The 20,757-nt window shown below is 42.5% G+C and overlaps 1 protein-coding gene across 2 annotated transcripts in view; it reads right to left on the bottom strand.

Moving 5' to 3' along the window:
* cdh4 (cadherin 4, type 1, R-cadherin (retinal)) overlaps nt 1-20,757 on the bottom strand; it is a 255,920-nt gene that overhangs the window by 73,106 nt on the left and 162,057 nt on the right. For both annotated transcript variants that reach the window (XM_049584183.1, XM_049584190.1), the window contains exon 5: nt 14,844-15,026. In XM_049584183.1, the coding sequence (XP_049440140.1) occupies nt 14,844-15,026 (183 nt within the window). The remainder of the gene's footprint in view (nt 1-14,843; nt 15,027-20,757) is intronic.

The following is a 20,757-nucleotide window of genomic DNA, read 5'->3' as shown; positions in this document are numbered from 1 at the left end:
GAGCACGTAATCAAAAAATACGGTTATTAAACAGGGATAAAAACATGATTCTGAATTTTTATCATCCAATATTTAAATAATGACGCAAAGGGTTCAGAGTCAGGATTACGTGGAGGTATTGGGGGGAAGCACCTGATCAGGTGGATTCAGTGTAAGCAGAAAACAATCAGGAGATTTTTGGCATTTTTAAACAGGGATTTTAGAGATAATCAAATCCAATTTACTCTCTGATGCTCTTACTCTTCCCTCTTGAAATGACTCAAATTTCCCTCAAGTAGTGTGAATTTCCACTAATTTCAGCTGCAAGCTCATATGACTAATTTCTATTTGCTTTACTGCTCTTTTTTACGCTGCTGCCTGTTGACTTGGGGAATTGCTGGCAAGCTACTTAATGGTTTTAAAATACGCTTTCGGTTTTTCCACAGCAGGTCTGGCACCTCAGCGAGTGGTTTTAAAGGAAAGAAATGACACTGTCATGCTGAAAAAGACTCCAGTGTCATCACTAGGTTTAAAATATTCACATCTGACAATAAACCTTTGCACTCATGGCAATGTTGGAATGGCTGCTAACACTGCAAATGGGTGAACTGTTATATTAAACAGCATTATCAAAAGCATCTGTGCATCTGCAAACGACACAAGCATCCTTGAAAATTGCTGTTTGATAATGTCTCATCTTTCCCTGCTGTTATACAGTATCTGCTTTCTCTTTGTTGAACATGAGGGAAATGGCAAAACTACATGCTTTTTAACTTCCTCTTAAATTTCAGTTTTGCATTGCTTTGATCCCTCCTGCTGCGTGCTTGTCACTCTTCAAAGCTGATGTGCCCTGCTTTTGATGGGGGAGAGGAATTCAAATAATCTGATAGGCCATCCACACAAACATCCAACAAAATGACAGAGGAGGAAATATGAAGCAGAGGATGAAAGAAAGAGAGAGAGAGAGAGAGATGGGCTGACAAAATGGAAACAAAATTTCCAATTATGGGAAATGTGGGACCTCAAGTTTTTGCCAGCCTTCAAACTTTCCCTCCTACAAAATACAATAACAGCCTTACGTGCGAGACTGTGGCGATAAAGAGGGGTAAAACCTGTCATTTAGTGGCATCATGAGAAGGGAATGGTGCAGATGGTTTTAAAAATAGTCACACAGTAGGTCTGCAAGAGACAAGCTGCAGAGAGCTCAGGTTTAATATCTCTCAAGTGAGAGCCACTGACAGCCACCGTCGCACAGTTATAACTGATACTCATAACGAACAGAATGGATTGGAAACTGAATAAGAAATGTCTGTGTTTGTGCTGCCATATCAGTTTGTCTGTCTCTCACTCTCCTGCTCCTGCACCCCCCCCCCCCCCTCCCCCTCCCACCCCCCCACTCAATGGAGGGAAGCAGCAAGAGCCCCATCAATACAAACGATCCGGAGTCACCACCTGAGGAAGGTTTGTCTGCTCTGGTACTGACACTTTTATTCAGCCATTCTTCTCTTCTTCTCCACTTTCTAACACGGTCAATTGAATTGAATCCTTTGAGTTCCTAAGGTTTCCTAAGGTAATGCTTCTGTGAAGTGGATTTGGATTTAAAGATAATAGAGTGAGACTTTTTTTTTCTTGACAACTTAAGGGAACAAAGCTGAAACCTTTTGGGGAGGATGTTTTTCCCCCCTCTGGTGGAGCTGTTTTAATGTTACGTATAAGAGGAAAAGACGATCCAGTTATAGGTGAGTGTGAAAAGAAGAGGAAGCTTAGAAGGAAACATCTGAGGAAGCCAAAGCATCGTCAAGAAACATCTCTTTTAATGAACACCAGAAAGCATTCTCAATGCCGACAGCATAAATAACCTTCAAATGAAAGAGCCTGGCTCTCTTTTAAAAAGCAGATACAAAGTCTTTAGAGGAAAGATATTTTTCATCCTAAGCTCATATGGATCACAGATATCCGGAGGTTGTCCCGAAAATTTCTGACCGCAAACCTTTCTGTCGTCTCTCTCTCAAACTCAAATACCCTCCAACTCCATCCTGTATGTCATTCGTCGCTACCCAGAAGAGAGAAAGAAGTCCCACTGCTTTCACATTTTGTATCTGCTCAAAAATAGATTAGATGCTTTCTCAGACGTACACGCGTGCGCGCACTCGCACGTCACTGCCTCCAACTCAGACCATTAACCAGACGGAGGAATGAAATGTAGGATCGGAAAAAGGGGCAATTAGAAAGAGAACAAATATTAATGGAAGTTAAGAAGTGACTCACAAACCCAATTACAGCATTAGCCAGGCAATTTAGATGAGCTCTGCGAGAGGCGAGAATCCTGTTGAAATGTACCAGCGGTCTCTCTGCATTAACAATGGCATTAATTCCCCTGATTCACAGCGAGGGGAGAAGAATAGAGCAAATACAGCCATTCTGTCTCCTTTATAAAGGCGATGGGAATGGAGGAGGCAGAGGCCGCCGTTCTTGTCTTACCCGCCCCAAACAGACCGCAGACCCCCGGAGAGTCTCAACTCGTTAAATAGCACCATTCTCCTGCTCTACCCAAGGCTTCCCAATGCAAGGAGGATAGGTAAACCACAGGTCTTCCATGCACAGAGAAATGTCCCTCAAGATAATTACGGTGAAGACATGGTTGGCAGCTGGAAGGCTGACTAAAGGGAAAGACAGCAGCATAAAGAGATAGATATAGATAGACGGAGTTATAGATAGAGGGAGGAGGGCAGCGGGGAGCTTTCTGCTGCTCTTGCACTTTCCCACTCCACCTACCACCATTGTCAAATTGCATCCTTCAACCCGATGCTGCTGCCACACACTCCCATAGGGGACATGCCGCCCTGACAGCCTGGCCAATCAGCAGCACCCTGAGGCCAGTTGAAAGCCCTTCTGGCATGCCTAAGGCTAGAGGGGTCCAACCAATCAGTTAGAGGCCAGGCTTGAAAGGAGGGCCATGCTTGGCTCAGGGAGCTGCTAAGGCTGCCAATGAGAGTCCAGAGGGGAGTTCGAGTGGCTCAGAGGGAGGCTGCCAGAGGGGTCAGAGTGGACGAGGGCAGACTGACAGTTATTTAGTGAGAGGCTGAGCTCTGTGTCACTCACAACAGCACTCAGCCTTTGTACTACTGGGCCGGCTCTAATGGCACTGTCACCTTCTAATTGTCCGACTGGGGATGCTGAGAATGACAAAACAGACACACACAGACAATACACAGACAATTCATAGAGACACACAAATACACAGATACACACCCTCACAGACACAAACGGCACATGAAAGGCAACATGCACAAAGCTGTACATGCTGACACAGATGTGTGTTTATGGGAAAATTCTCACAAGGCGCAGCATGTAAGACTGCGCTGACCTGCACATCCATTTACAACAAAGGCCTAGGGCTTATATAAAACACCTGATCCTTTCCATTATAAATGTATAATATCTGAATATATTTGCTATACACCAAATTGCTACCCACTGTGTTCACCATAGTTGCCAACTCTGTCTGACAGCTTTTTGGTGCCATGCAGGTGGTGTAGTGGGATTTTTTGAACGCTGCTGCTGCTGGAAAGGAAGTTAATGAGAGAGCTGGGAGTAAAAGCGGTAAAGTTATTGGCCGCAAAACCAAAAACAAACAGCTTAAAAACACCAAAACATTCTGTAGAGCGGAGTGGAACTGCAGAGTTGGGTTATAATTCTCTGTTACAGTACTATTACAATCATTTATTCCATTGTTAATATAAATATTTATTAGTGCTGCTTTATAGCTTTGTTTCAGCAACAGCTCTGTTTGGATTTAAGGAAACACGCCTTACTGTGCAGAGTTTAAATTATTTATACATACAAAGTAACACGTTTTACTATTAACAATACATGAGATTAAATCAAACATTAACATCAGTGGGAGGTGCAGACTGAATTGATGATGTACTTGTGGCAGTTTTCTATGTTAAATCACTAAGAAGCTCAGCCTTAAGATTCATAGACAGACTGGATGTGCGTGACTAGTAAACTAGTCGATTAAACGGTCACTAGTTTGCACCAGAAATACGAGTTGGTTAAATTTATTACTACAATTATTATCAAGGTTTCCACACATTTTACAAATTAATTTTAAAAACTTTTCCAAAGTATTTTACCCCATTTCCATGACTTTATTTAAGGACTAAATAAGTTGTCCTATATAGCGACACAGCTAGGTACTTATGCCACTAGACCAGAACAGCAGATTCAAGTTCTTTGCAAAACTGTGAGGCCATGCCCCATTTTGGAAAATAGAAAACCGAAGATCATACAGATGTCAATGAAATTCGTTGTATGTTTGGTTTATAATTTGACAAGTTTCTGTGTATTTATTTCTTGATAAACAAATGTTTTGCTTGCTTGTTTTGCAAAATTTTCCAAAACCTGGAAACAGTTTTTTAAATTTCATTACTTCCAGGAATTTCATGACCATGGAAACACTGTACTATTTTAAGTGAATAAGTTCAGCTAATTTAGGCACATTTATTTTCTTAAAGAAGCAATAAGCGAAATTCATCATTTCTACATTGAAGGAATTAAAAAATTTCTATGTGAAGAACTAGAGGTGTAATTTCATCTGGAGTATAGCATGACCTCACACACCCTCTCTCTGTGTTGATCTCCAGCCCATTGTTTACAAGCCGGTCCGGCTGTGCTAATGCTAACGTCCCCACGCTTCTGGGCTCCGACTCACTGAGCCTGGCTGAGAAGCGTGGGGACATTAGCACTAATGGGCTGCCATGCTAACGTTCCAACTTTTCTCCGTGAGACCGTGAGCCCGGCTCCCGACTCAGTTGGAGTTGGAGCATTAGCGTGGCAGCCGAATAGTGGTAACGCTAACAGGAAAGCAGGGAAATAGCTAAACACAGCAGAGACCGAGAGTGAGTGAAAGACACTGCTAACTGCTAAACTAAGTTGGCTGTTTAGGTTTTATTTCCTCGCCCCTGTGGCGATTGAATCCACCTGCAGTGAAAGCTGGGGCTAACCGGTGCTTCCTCCTCATGCTCCACTTCTCTCAGCTGCTAACACAGTCAGTTAGCCTCCTCCATGGCAACAGTACTCCCCAATGGCAGTGCCCCCCAGCAGAATCATGCAATACACACTGCAAACATCGCTCAGGAATGGTCCAAGGAATGTGACAAAGACCTGAAAGTTTCAACCTGGCCTCCAAATTCCCCAGACCCCAATCTGAATGAGCATCTGTGGCACGTGCCATTAACGCACCTCACAACCCATTGGACTAAATGGATCTGCCGCCAACGGACTGGTGCCAGACACTGCAGGACACTCCCAGAGATGGCATTGGGGATTACTGTTGCCATGAGGGGGGGTACTTGGTCAGCAATGGTGTTTGAGTGGGTCATGTCAGGTGGTCCACATGAATGCCAGAACAATGCATTGGAACAAAATAATCACAGCTATTCACTTCACCTGTCAGTGGTTATAATGTTTTGGCTGATCAGTGTATGTTGTGGCAGAGATTTCTAGTCCAGTGCATCAGCTTTGTGTCTAATGTGACATTATTCACCAAATTACTCTCCTAAAGAAAGCAAGTTCTGAATGATAAGGGGCTCTATGTGAAGTGGAAGCAAAAATCAAAGATCAATCACAAATTACATGTAAAGTGTCAAGCTTCATGTGCTGCAGCTGAAAACTGCCTCATGTTTCCTGTACCACTAACAAGAGGGCATGTACTGTAGAAGAAGGCAGAGTTGGGTTGAGTATTTGGCAGATCTGTTCTGCAGGAGAAAGGTTAGACTGTACTTCAAGATCTTGGAAAAGTCAAATATGTGGAACAAGATTAAAGAAACTTTATTCCTGGAGAACTTGTTTTTAATGTGGATGACTCAGCAACAGGGACATTTCTGGGGTGCGCTCTGAGGATTGTGTCAGGAGAAAAGGGAGCGAGTGAGGGGTGTCCTGATTTCAACCAGGATGAGACGTGTCAACAAACTCTGTCTGTTCGTTGAAGCCAGGAGCTGACTCTGATTTTCTATCACACACAGGAGCGGCACATAGACCTGAAAAATGAAGCTGAGTTGAAATGTAATGAGTAACCGATTGTATGAACCAATGCTTATTGGCTCTATGGGTATTAACTGCTTCAGTTTGTAATAAGGAATTAGAATTATGGGAGTCATTCTGAGGTATTGAAATGGTGATAGTTAATTAAATGATAATCTTTACTTGCTGTCAACAGTGGGAATGGCTTTGTTCATGCCATACAGCTCATTCATGAAGACTGGTGTAGCTTAGTGCAGAGCAGTTTCTGATCTCACCTTTAGACATATATTGTTGTGTTTCAAACAATATGTGACAGAGCTCACTGCTGTGGCATAGCAATATAATCCTATCATGTGACACACACTACTGAGACAGCAGGGCTTTGTTTAAGTGTTGATTAGTACAGAAACTACCACAAGATCAAATCACTGCAGCAGTTACAGAGCTTGAACCCAATTAAACCCCACATTCTTGCTGTTGCAGAGTCAAACTCCTCATGTCTTGAGATTTTCACACTGTTGAGAAAACATGCAGATACCTTGTAGCTAAGTTCTGACATTGCCGTCAGAAGGTTGCCATACTCCAGAATTTACCCTTGGCGAGGATGAAGTCCTGTAAACCTGCGGTAAGCTGACAACTCCTGTCAGCACTTTCCTCATAGCGAGTGCTTAAAGGGAAACTTTGCCGATTTTCTACCAGCTCTGTGTCATCATCCCACTGTGAGAGGTTTACACACAGGCTTCTCCCTGTGCCGCAGGTACCTGGAGTCCCAGCCATTACTGTAATTCCACTACTACTACAGCGGCACCCAGACATATAACTCATTACTTTTTCAAATAAATAACGCAATTATGATTACTGAAATTTAAATGGGCTCTTTACTTGTTAATTTTGTCTGGACCAAAGCAGATAAATGCAGCCTATTCCCCCAATTTTATCCTGGTTATAATGTCACTCTAACTGATGAACGGATCAGGTGAGCTGTGCTCAGCTCCCCTATCTGGTGTCCGTGTGTGTGTGTGTATGTTTCTGTAAGTTATTAATAACTGTGGGATGCTTCAATTGAATGGGTGGTGGACTAAATAGTGGGAATCATTCAATCAGTCAATTAGCATTAAGGCTCATTTATACTCCCTTTATGTACAAAAATAGACACATCTGTGTCAATCATTGTAAATGTCACTGCCCTCATAATTTCTTGCAATATTTATGACGGAATAGAAACAGCCAAAAGATGGCACCAGAGAGCAGAGTCAAAAGTCTCACGCAACAACAAATGTAGCGACGGTGGAGGAGGTCGTAATATTGTACCTTTAAATAGAGCAGCACTGTAGATGGTGGTGGTCTGTGCAGTCATTATATACATCCCGACATGTGGACGGAGAATTATTTTCATTGTATTACAGATTTAAATTTCTTCGTCATCTCCTATGGTCATATTTCGCTTGAGCTACGCTACACTGCCTCCATGATCTCCGGTGGTACTTCTCCATATGTCCACATTCAGAAGCTTTCAGAAAATGTTTACAAATACCGATGAAATGTACACAGAGTACCGACAAAAGGCTCCGTTCATCCCCGTCACTTTAACTATCGTTGAACATAAATGAGCCCTTAGACTGTCACTGCACAAACACCACACAGTTCAGGCAATTTGAGCTTCCCTCCTTGAGATCAAGGACAAATTAGGCCTATATTGGTGAGTTACAGTCTATGGGCAGGGTTTGAAGTGCTGTTAGGGTTAAAGGAAAAACCTCAGTGTGTTTATGTCTATATAAATAACTTTCATCACTTAACTTTCATTGGAAATACAAAATTACTGTCAAATGTCTGACAAACAGTTGCTATTTGATTTTACTCTGCCAAACTGACGTTGTTTCTTGATTTGAAGGCCTGTTCATGCTACAATTAATAGGCCTATCTATTATATCTGTTATATCAGTCCACTACTTACTTTTCATCATAGTGATAACGTGTGCAATCAAAGATAAAATGGTCTTGTCCTACAATGTTTCATAGCAACACAAAAATAATATAGCTATGTGCCTTCATAAGAGAACTGAAGCAGCAAAGTTACTTTCCCTAGTAGTTAACTTATTTTATATGCAGTAGATTAATGAAGTAATTCCATTTGTGAGAATAACTAGTTACTGTAACTAATCACTAATTATTATTTCAGTTACTTGCACAGGACTGCTGCCCACACAGTGATGACATAGAGCTGGTTGAAAATCATCAAACTTTTATGTATGTATGTTTTAAGGTGCTGCTTAAATTCAGAAAAAGAAAAATAATTAATGATTTATGACTCCCCGCCAATCAATTAGGCAGTGTCAGATATTTGATGATACTTAGGAAGTCACTTATTGTGAAATAGTTTATTAGAACTACATGTGCCCAGGACACTTAATGAATGTATGTTTGTTTTGCTGTTGTTTGTCTCACACTCTCCTTAACTTTCAGAGGTGAAGACTTTCCATCTGGAAACTGGGCTGGAGGAAAGAAAGAACTAAAAACAAGAACAAAAAAATATTAATTTTGTTGGTAAAAAATTATATTAAATGTTAATTTAAATAAATTCAGTCTTGAATTATATAGTACACTGATATACTGAGACATTGGTGGAAACACACCCTCCCACACACACACACACACACACACACACGTATATATGCGCACTCACTTACACAAACTAGACACAATGGCTACAGTGTGTTTCAATGCACGAGGGATGCAATAAAACTGCAGACAAAACAAGCGGATCCAAAAAGCATATTACGAGCTCATTATGAGCTGTAATGAATTACACTGTGCAATATGAGGTTGTAAATAAACCACCGTGTTTTCATTCTGGCTACTGAGCAAACAACAGTACAGACATTACAATATCATTGAGCTAACTTGCTCCCACACTCACAAACATAGATATATGTATCATATATATTTTAGCAGTGCAAACTAAATTAGAAAGCCAGCGAGGAGCCATGTATTCCTTCTGTCTCTACAGTAAGTGTCAAGTTTTTTCCTGCCAAAGTGTGGAAAGTTAACTCGAGTGGTGGGCGAACTTTGTTTTTGTTTGTGTGCTTCTGTTTGCTTTTGATGAAATCCCTCTAAATGAGGAGCCCCCAGTCATTCTGACTGTGACACATTCGACACTACACTGTGCCCTATTATATTACCCATGAGCACTATCATAATGGGCTATTCAAAATAATGAGGTAAACCAAATCATACTGAGATGGCGCACTTTAATATGCTGGTTCACCTATTCACCTTAAGACCTTCATTCTTCTGCAAGAATGTGAATGTATGATAAAGACTACATATTACAGATATCATTACGGTTTCATTTAGCTCCATGGAAAGGCCGTAGAGTCATGCAGAGAGGAAAAGAAACAGCAAGCACAAACTTTTGTCTTTGGTCTTTCCCTTGGCTGTGTGTGGCACATCATATTAAAATAACCGTCCACAATGTGCTCAATTATTTCCGGCTCACATTATTTGTTTCCCCGTCCTAACCGTGGGTCAGAGCCAGTGTTTGAGGCATGGTTAAATGAAAGGAGGGTCTTTTCTCTCCCATATTCAGACTGCTTTCCATCAGTTTTGCCTCATTGGCCCCAGTGTAGGTGCTGCAGGAGACGGTTGAGATGAGAATGCCACAAATGGCCTGAAACTAATGTTGGCCTCCCTCACCCTGCAGATTTACAGCACTCCCCAAAGACTTTCTATCTTTTCTTTTCTTTCTTTCTTTTTTCTTTCTTTCTTTCTTTTTTTCCAATCTCAGCCTGTCCCCCTTTCTCCCTTTTCCATCTCCCGCCCTCGCTGCTTTTCAGTTTCCTGAAAAGGGGTCGCCATCTATACCTCAGCATCCATTTAACTCTGGCTGTTTTTCAACCTCTCCATTTCCACTGCACTTACATCTGTCATGTCAAATAATATGACAGCAAAAGCTCGGAAGCATATTCCATTTGAGCACAATGGTAAATCAATGGCATCAAAGCTGCACCACTTGTGGTTCGTCATGACTGAATTGCACATGTCAAGGTGAAAATGGCCAGCAGTGGAATGGCACTCTTTTACAATGTTGGTGTGTGTGTGAGAGGGAGAGGGAAAGAAAGAGAAGGGCATTTTTTTTCTTTGTTTGGAGGAAGTCAAAGTAACGTTCAGAAGCTGAGGCAGAGTATTACCATCTGAGCTATAAGAGCTGTGATGATGATGATGGTGGTAATGTCAGAATGCAGTGAAACATAACCTCAATAGCACCATAAATATTACATAATGACAGTAAGGAAATAAATGAAAAGCTTTATGAGCATATGAATTATTATTTATAATTAAATCAGAGAGAACTTTCCTTTGTATATGGAATTGGATTTGCCTGGGATTAATCACATATCTTACAGCAGCAGAGCTACATTAGCCTCTCATTGTACTCTGTGTCATGCTAGCAGCTCTTTCTCCACTCCCACTGAATCAAAGGGAAAAACCAACACCTGCTCCGCCACACACCTTTTTGGGCATGTCATTTGCATCATTTGATGCTTGCAAAGCCGTAATTACACCCCAAGGGTTAATTGGTCTTTTTAAAGCTAGTTGAACCCGACTGTGTGAAGGCTCGAGTGTGGAAGCACAGGTGAAAGAAAACTCAAAGAGTTTCTGCGGCACAGGAGAGCTGCTGTGTCCTGAAATCAAGTGCATAAGCTTTAAAAGGTTGTTCTTGGCCACTTCTGAGACCAGCAAGATAAAGCACGAAATCCCCACCGCTCCTCTCCTCGGCTGCCTGTCAGAATGGAGAGTTATGTTGCGGAGAGAGCCAGGGACAGCATGAGTCACATCCCCCATGGTGCACTGCTTTCAGCCATGGCTGAGGAGCTGAGACACACCTATATTGTGTTCACATACAGTATAGCTGGAAGCAAGATGAAGGACGTCTTCTCACGTGCACATGTTGCACATGCGAACACACACTGGCACACACTGGCACACACACACACACACACACACACACACACAAACCAAGCCAACCTCAATGCTCCCATGACCACACGCACAAAGAGAAGCCCTTGAGGTTTAATCCATCCATCTAACACCCGAAATGTGAAAAGGGGATAAAAGAGGGTCTGTTTTTCCAGCAGGGCAGCACAATTTGGTGCCTCCCCTGACACTCCACGGCCCCACTGTGTGTGTGTTTTGTGCGAGGGTGAGTGTTTCCATGCTTTGGTGGAAAATCTACCCTCTCGCCGACACGTTGGTGAAAGGCGATTTCCGTAATCCGGGAGTGTAAGCCTCGCTCTACAAATGGGCGTAAGGGACTTTATGTGTGTATGTGTGTGTGTACTGTATATGTGTGCGTGTGTGTGTTTAAGAAATGCCAGCAGAAAGCTGCACGTCTGTCTGGGTGTCTGATAAGAGGCATCAAGTGGGGAGAGTTTAGAGTAGCAGCACAGAGCTGAACACGAGATGCCTCCGTGGGAAATTTAAGATTCTCCTTATTTCTAATATTTGTCATTATCCGCAGGTTGTAGTAAAGAACTTGTGTCATACTCCAGTTAAACTTTTTATTATTATTATGAGAATGACAGAACTATGAATGGTAGCTGAGTTGCGAGGCAAAATTAAATCCTTCTGCATCCTTGGACCAGATGTGTAAAAGGCACACAGAAACCGTGGTTACTGTCAAACTGGTATTAATAAAAGAAGTCATAGTCTGGATATGTGTTTCAGTCCTACATGCCTTTTTTTAGGGGCAGCATTGTGTGGTGGAAAAATATTTAAAAAAGATGAGACCAAATTCAATATACAACACGATGCTTTTAAGGATTTTTTTTTTCAGTCTACACTTGCAAACTCAAATTGTGGTTACTCAAATGCTTATCATGAATGTTCCTTTTAATAACTCGTGCACTCAGTTGTATTATTCTTTTTATTTATTCTGCATCGGCATTTGCTTGTTTGATAATTTGACATCCCTCAAAAAGCAGACAGTGAGACCTGAACACAGGCTACTGTGAGACATAGCCAACACCAAACCAATAAAATACCCCATTATAATCTCTGCACTAGCCACTCACTAGCCTCCCGCATCCCAAGACTAACTTCCCTGTTTAGCATCAACACATCCTCCCCTTAGCTTTCACTTACCTACAGGTGTGCTATCTCTCACAGCTCACTGTCATAGGTACCTGACATGACAGACAGGCTTCAGAGCATCTAAGCTGACAACAACATGTTCACTTCACTGAGCCTCTGGAAATCTCAGTGCTTCACTAAACATCTTATGAGCTTATCTGCCCCGGTCTACTGTCTCTAAACAGTGACACTCTAACAGTAAAGGAGCAGCACGAACATTTAAAGACGGTCTGTAACTGTATTTTCTTTATGTCCTGTACTTTTATAATTCACTGCAAAGTGCATAGGGAATGGTCTGATTGAAGGTTATTAACTACCTTCCCAATGTTTGATGATGATGACTATGTGTTCTATAAAGCACAGTCATGCAGCTCTGGCGCTATTTGAGGACCTTCTCAATGTGATTCTGTGAAACTGCACTTTTTCTTTGCTGCCCTTTTCAGTGATAGACTGGCAGAGCAGACAGAGGGTTTCATATTCAAGCAGTCAATTAAGGGCGTATCTATGTCTAACTATGGGAGTGGAGACGTTTTCCATCTCTCAAATTTCATAATGAGTAAAATTCATAAAAAGAGATCTATGCTTATGCACGGCTTTATAAATCTGACGAAAGAGTGTGTATGCATATTTCATTTGGTCATAAATCTCCATGCACCTGGCCCCTGGTGGCTGAGTGGATGAGACGAATATTATGTAAGTTGCATTCCTGCTGGGATTCTTGCCACGAACCTTTGTTGCATGTCATCAACTCCTCTCTCTCCCTGTGTTTCCTGTTCCTTTATACTTCAAAATGCCATTAGAAATCTTAAACTCTAAAGTGCTTTAGATTATATGTATTGATCTTTTTTGTTTTGTAACTTAATTACTATGAGGCAACGGTGCCTCTACTGGAAAACTGAAATGTGTACAATCATTACCTTCCATCATAACAAATCAAAGCTTTAATTTTCCCTCCATTTGGCTTAAATCCCATAATAAACTTAGAGCATATTGTAATTCAACTGTACTGAGAGAAAACTAGAATTTTGCACCTCGTCTTGGCTCTGATTGCAGGCCTTGGAAAATCTAGGCCGTGGCAGGAGACTTTGGCCAATTACAGGTATTTCAGGGAGGAGTTCCCACTGGCAATCCTATTAACGCTAATGCACACACAAAACCCTGCAGTGAAAGTCTGATTCAGTGGTGACGAATCCTGCAGAACGTTGATATTTCAGCTCTGGCAACAACTGCCCACTCTGCAAAGCAACCCTAAAACTAAGACGCACTTTAAGAAACAGAGACAGTCTGATAGTAAACGAAATAAAACACATGTTGATATTAGCAAAGCACTTCAGAAGTGGACAGAAAACACTGCTAATAGTTTAACCTCCTGCTAACCAGAGCCAAAGGCTCATAGCTGAAGCTTCAAGTTCTTGATTATGTAGCTCAGGTTAGCTAAAGCCACTAATCACAGTATGTCCACTGCCTCACTCCCCACCAATACAGATCAACTCGCCAGGAGGAGAACAGACAGGAGGTCTGGAGACGGGCCCCCAGTCAGCACTTGCAACTCAAATCAAACCAGCGTAAACCCCAGCCCTGACTCCCCGTGGGATCAGCTAACAGGTCAGACCCAGCACTGCCACTGGCAACCAGCCCGCTGTGACGCCCGGCCAGGGTGGTTTGCACTAGCTGAAATAAAGCTACTACAGTACAGCTGCCAACCAAAGGTCCAGCTCCCAAGCTGCTGCCAGCTCTCCTACCATGGAAGCACGCCACAGCGGCAAGGAGTGAGACAGAGGGATTGGGGGATGGCTAGCGAGCTAATTGTTGTACCATGTGTAGTCTGATAAACAGAGAGAGAGAACAGGGCATGGATGGGCATGAGCTGTGAGCAAGTTTGCAATGAAATAAGATTAAATAAATCAATGTATGGGAAACACTATGCTACTGTATGAAGCACTTAAATATGCCTGTGGTCATCTGGTGGGAGGGGCTTAGGACAGGGAGGGCAGAGCTGCAGGGGAAGGGTGTATTTTCTGCCTTTTATTTTTTTGCCTTTTCAGATTTCTGCTAACCCCAGATTAAATAAAAAATATGTAAAATGTGTTCTGTCAAAATCCTAATTTAAACCATTCCTTTAACACATATTGATCTCAAAGAGTGTTCCCCAACCTCAGAACAACATGGATCACCCATCAATTTCAGGTGTGCTGTAATCCACAGGGATATATACTGTGGTGTGAAAAACAGTTCACCAGCTATATTAACAGGTGTAGGAACGCCATTGAGAGAGAATACTCCTGAGTAATCCTTAGATCTATTCTTCTGAGACGGAGCATGAAGTGCGTATTTGTGTGCTTTCCAGGCAAGGATTTTTTCTTCCCTCCGTATGCCTGTCTGTGGCGCCCAGAGGCACAGCAGACAAATCACCTAGCATCATGACTTAAATCGGAGACAAGAGCAGCGTTCGTAGCCTGCTGGGTGTGCTTGATAGAAAATACCACAATGTTGTGTCTGTTGGCCTCGTGATGATTGTAAGAGATATTACTGTATATTCCCCCACTCTTCCCTGCCTGACCTCAGTAAGTACTTAGAAATAATATGTTGGGATGTCTATATATCTAAGCTGTTTCTCTGCAAAGACAAGTTATATAAAAGTTTTGCAGTGCACCAAAGACATCCCACATCAGGAAGAGATTTGAGATATTATACAAAATGTCACTCACTCTGACAAGCATATGAGGGAAGGGTCCTCGGGAGTTTTCAGGCACGTTGATAGGAGGGATGACCCAGTCTCTCTTCTGTCGCCTCAGCCCATTGGCCGAGGAGCTCCTCTGATGTTTCCGAGAAAACTTGATAACTCTGGGTTGGGAGTCCCACACTCTTGACAGCATTTCTTCAATGCCACCCTGAAAAGAAAAAGCCCAAACGTATCATATTATGCCGCATCTCACATTGAATAACTTGTTATCATTTGACGATTGCTATTTTGCCACGACAGGTTGGAAGATGAATCTATAAAGTGCTGTGAAATGACAAGTTTTCCCCTCTGCTAAAATTGAAAGTAAAGTACTGGGTGTCACGCTGACAATAAGCCCATTTTGGAAGAGCGGAGAGAGTGACAGAGCGGCAAACACAAGGAAATATAAATAAACATTTTTGTGAATGCTGCTGCATCACATTTCATGAGGCCCTTGGCGAGACACACTTAGCCTGCCCAAGCCCTCGGCTAAGAAAGCGAGACCTAAAAAGCAAGGCTAAATGGCTGGGGTTTTTGTCAGTTGGGGCACTTGTGCTTTGTCTGCAACCCTGCACAGATTCTTCAAGCAGACCATATTATTCCTGCCCGTCCCTGTGCTCTCTGTCCCTGCTGAAGACAGAAAACAATGTGGCACTTTGGCCTGACTGAAGCCTATCATCAGATAAAACAGGTATTGATAGAAAACCATAGTAATAACAAGAGGGAGAGAAACAGGAGCCCGCCCTGCACTTTTGTCCATGCAGCAAGCACTTAGAAGACCAGCAGCTCAAAACACTGGGTGAGATATATTTTTTAATTAAAACAAAACAAAACAAAACAAAACAAAACAATAAAAACACAGTGTGTAGACCTTTTGGATTACTGTAATTTTCCCAAGTCTAGAATCCAATTTTTTTTGGATGTGTGTACTATTCTTATTTTTGACGCTGTGAAATCATACAGGAACACGGTATTATAGGCCACTCCTTTGCAGGAATGTATGGGGGTATATACAGCCCTCCTGCAATGACTCCCTCCAGCTACAGCTGCAGAGAGAAGATTGTGTTCTTTCTCATCTTGCCCGCTGAAATGAGGGTTAGAAGGGTGTGTAAAAGACTGAGTGTTTTTTTCCCCAATCCTCTATGGTGTCCTCCTGTGTAAGATGGTTGTATTGCTGTAATCCACCTAATCCTATTGTTGTCACTGCGCCCTGTGTACACACACACACACACACACACACTCACTGGCAGTGCGCCGCTGTCACCTGAAGCACAGTGGAAATCCTCCCGCTCATCCCACCTGGAACACACACAACGCAGTCACACGCCCCATGTGTGCACACGAGCGACTGCGGACACGTTGCCATACCGAACTCGAGGCCGGCAGTTCATCGTATTAATATACACCTGCTCTGCCCGTGAGAGGCAGACTGTAAGCTAACACCTGAGCAAACGCAGCATATAATTTCATATTTTGTTTTAACTCTTCACACATTCACAGCTCAGAGGATTGGACCACACGCTCAGCGCAGACCTCTGGATAGCTGACGGTTTAGCTGGGCAGGAGCGCAGCGTAGAGGGAGCGGGGCGACTGACTGGACGGATGGTTAGAGGACAGAAAGAGGAACTAGGGGACCAGATGTGTTTCACAGATAAGATAACTCTCGTTCCAGCTCCACTCATCCAAAACACTCACAGGTACCAACTGGCGCAGGGGAGGCCGGGTGCTGCCAGCCCTCTCCACGGACGGCAGGTGAAATTAGTCTCTGTCTGTGAATGTGTGTCTGTGTGTATATTTGCAGATGCTCATTTGAAACAAACAAGGGAAACAAACATCATGTTTAGAAAAAACAAACATGCAAACAGAGGATAAACAACACTCTCTATGGCAGATGATGATGAATCATCAGGACTGTCTCCGTGTTGGCGCATATGGACAGCTATAACATATATGATACCACAGCACCGCTCCTCATCTACGCTCAGTCCAGTGTGCTGCTACCAAGATAAAGTCCTTATCTGCCTTTCCTGGCTATCTCCAGAAAAACACAATGAATGAATAGTTGCTCTAAATGCCAATCAGCCCACTGACGTAGGTAGCTCATCGGGCCTGACGATAACAAGGTTGAAACATCCGATTGGTCGGGCCCCAACATTCCTTTGGAAATGTTGCCAAAACAGAATTGAAGAAGAGAGACGGTCAGGCAGAGAAACAGACATGGAGAGAGACAATGAAAGGGAGACATCCTTTATTGTAAGTCTGCTTGCGGATGATATCAGCGTAGTGGCTGCATGTGACTGTCACTTTCAAACAGCATGGCAGATGACAGGCTGTTGGCATTGTGACAATACCAGAATTACAAAGGAAAGAAAGAAAAACTGGAAAAAGCTCTCCATGGGCTGCCAGGAAGCTTTTGCTTATTAGGGTTTGGGGATTTCTTTGTGTGTCTGACTGTGTGTGTATGAATACAGCATGTGCATGCATAGTGTGTTCAGTCATGCCTGTGCGCACATACGGGAAATCATGTGCGCTGGCCATGATGTAGGCATGTGTGAGCACACACAAATGTGTAAAAATAATGCATGAACATATGTGCGGATGTATTTGTCTGTGTGTGTCCCAGAGTGTATATGTGTGTGAACACATGACAAGGAGACAGTTAGTGTGTCGCCGATGCGCCCGGGGCTCCTGAAACCCAGAGGCAGCCAGGGCCAGCTGGCAGCTCCCTACTCCCAGGCAGGCTGCACATTGCTGGGGCATTCTTTAGGCCCACAGCCCCCGAGCCCTGAAGCTGACATCTGGAGGTTATCAGTCTGACAAACAGGCAGAACAATACAATAAGACTGTGTGCTCATTTCCCATCCTCTGTTCTGTGTGCCTCTGAAAATATTTGATTCAGGTCTTTTGATGTTATTTTTTTTAATGTCTTTAGTGCTGCACTTCCCTTTTCTGGTTCGCTATGATAAAAAAAAAGAGATCACAGTGCTTGTCTTCAGTAAGGAGAATGTTCTCCCATGAGGTCTTCTCTCAAAAACTAAAATGAAGAAAAATAACATTTAAATCTGACTTTGAATAAAAAAGTATTGAAATTCTCTGCACTGCTATTTGCCCTTTGAGACCTGCAGCTTTCCAGTGTGGATTGTCAACATAATCAGGCAATAATCACAAAGTTTAAGCACACAGCAAAAACACAACCATCCAACTCTGCTTGTGTTGCTTGTCAACGACCAGTGGACCCCAGGGTCCTACGTTCCACCCTGCTGCCGGCCTTCTCTGTAATCTACCTTGAACAGGTGAGGCTGTCTGGGGAGAGCGCGGTAAAAATGTAAATCAAATAAGCACTAAAACCCGCTCCGGCAACCAGTCGACTCCAAACCCAGTGGTGCATAACTGATGGGCTCTAAGCTGGTGGAGAAGGCAAACCAACGTGCCATGAAATCAGTACGAGTTGGAGAGCACTCAACGAGAGGCCCTACCTGTGTGAGGTGCGATAGCCTGAGTACATAGACACAGCGGAAAGGGCTCTCAGGCCAAAGATGCTCTACACTTCAATTGCTTTGGTATTGTACACTGGAAAATTAAAATGAGCCGGTTGATCATGGAGCACGATCCAAGTATGCTAATATCAGCTGCTAAAACAGAACAGTGAGAAACTAAGCCAGTTATTAAAAGCAAATCAACGCACTCTCACTGGTGCAATACAACAAAGCAAGCATATCAAGAGAAAAAAGCAGCAATATATTCTGCGTTGAGGCCAATTCATCCGAGTAGACATGAACCAAGCACACAATTTGTTACACTACAACACCTCTCTCAACACATTATCTATCTCGACACAAAACAAGCTGCTATTTGAGCTGTGTGTCTTTTAATTACCACTGAGAGGAAGAGGATATCCTGAGCTGTTTATATCCTCTGTTGCTGTGTTGATAACGCAGAGATAGGCTGCGGTTAGGTGATGCGATTATGATAACCCCTTTTCTAAAATAACTATTGACTTTCAGAACAAAGAGATGGGCTCAGATAACAACTGCTCACCTCTGTGTGTTTACAGAACTGGAAAAGGAGAATGGGCCACGCTTCAAATCTCAGAAATCATCTGAAGTCACTGCACTAAACTTCACACAACACACTTCTGTTAACTGACTTACTGACTTCACTAGTTTATGATGCTATATATCAAAGGAGAGAGTTTGGCTTTTTAACTCACTGCTGGTCACAGTAGACAACAGCTGTTCTTTACTGTTAAGTATCTATAGTCAAACCCACAAGAAAAAACTTCAGGTGGAGAGGAGCGGACTCTCTTCTCTATTGTTGCAAATTGTGATTAAAGGGCTGAATATTTATTGCACTCAGCGGTGCAGACACGCATTTAATTCTGTTTGTCATTTTGCATGAACATGTTCACACGTGTTTAAAGCCCAGTTCAGACCAGAGATCCTGATGAGACAAAATTGTTTTAGAACGTTGGAGTAAAAAGTTGCAGTGGTGTGAACTGGCCGGTCTGAACTCGACTCAAGCTGGCTGATGGCGTCAGCTGCAACTCAGCTGGTAAAATCGCAAGCAGCGGGTTTTAGAAGTAAGGCTAGTCACCTGTTTCTACAGCCAATCAGCTTGTAGTGAAGTCTGCTGGTCAAGTCTAAACGACAGCAGATGGCGTGTTCATTTGTTGCGGCAGGTGCTCCTTCCCTGCCGAACCCTCTGCTTCCGTCTTGCTGCTCGCTGTACATGCTTATACCCCCTCCACACACATACATTCTCATAGACTGATTAAATGGTGCTGCTTATATATATTATAATGGCGCATTTATTATGACTACAGTACATCTGATGCTCGTTTTGTTAATGTTTTTCGCCATTTCGTCACTACTACAAAGGCAGCTGTAGCCAGTATCTCACCATCACTATCCTCATTGATATTTTAAGAAGCTACAAATTATATTCAGCCACAAAATAATCAGAACGGAAGTACAGAGGGTTGTTGCATGGAGATGATACACTGTCTCATCTAGTTGTATTAGTGTTAACCGGCAGGTTTTTAGAACATTGCAGAAAGGCACACTGCAAGTAGTTGCATGTTTCAGCATCTCGTTGCAACTCTTTGGTCTGAACTGGGCTCAGGGCTGCACCAAATTATACTGAGTCATTTTTTAAGGTGATGACATCATAAAATATGACAACAGAAATTTGAAGCTCCATTCAAAAACTTCAGTAAAAACTTGTAATGTCTGTCATCATATTTTATAACATCATCACCCTAAAATATGACAGTATGATTCAGAGGAGCCCTAAACACACGTTTTTGAAAAATGACAAACAGAATGAAATGTGTGTCTGTGCCCGTTGTGTGGAAAATATATTTGACTTTTGTCACAATTTGCATCAATACAGAAGAGATTTCCATCTTCTCTAACTTAAGTGTGCTGATACATACAGTTATTTTTTAAGATGATGATGTCACAAAATATGACGACAGACATTTGGAGCTCTGGATGTCTGTCATTATATTTTATCATGTCATCACCCTAAAAAAAAAAAAAAAAAAAAAGAATCCCTGAACAAAATCCTCAATATGAATAAAGTGATTTGTTGGATTAGAGGTCCAGTGTGTAGGATTTAGGGACAGCTATTTGCAGAAGTTGTATATATCATTCATAAGTATGTTTTTATGAGTTTACCGCTAGATGCCACTAAATCCTACACACTAGACCCTCTTTTATCAAATAAACTTTCTTTAATGAATAAATGCAATTTATGGTGCTGTTAGATTTCTGCTAGACCGCCCTGTTAATGCAGGTGCATGCCTCTCTTTGTGTGTGGTACTGTAAGCGTGACAGCATATTTATGACTACAGTGAAAATGCTGTTTTTGAAAGGCTAAATGCCAACAAGTATGGACTG

This window comes from Epinephelus fuscoguttatus, linkage group LG1 (genome assembly GCF_011397635.1).
Source record: "Epinephelus fuscoguttatus linkage group LG1, E.fuscoguttatus.final_Chr_v1".
Classification (NCBI taxonomy): Eukaryota; Metazoa; Chordata; class Actinopteri; order Perciformes; family Serranidae; genus Epinephelus; species Epinephelus fuscoguttatus.
This window is presented reverse-complemented; position numbering and strand designations above follow the sequence as displayed.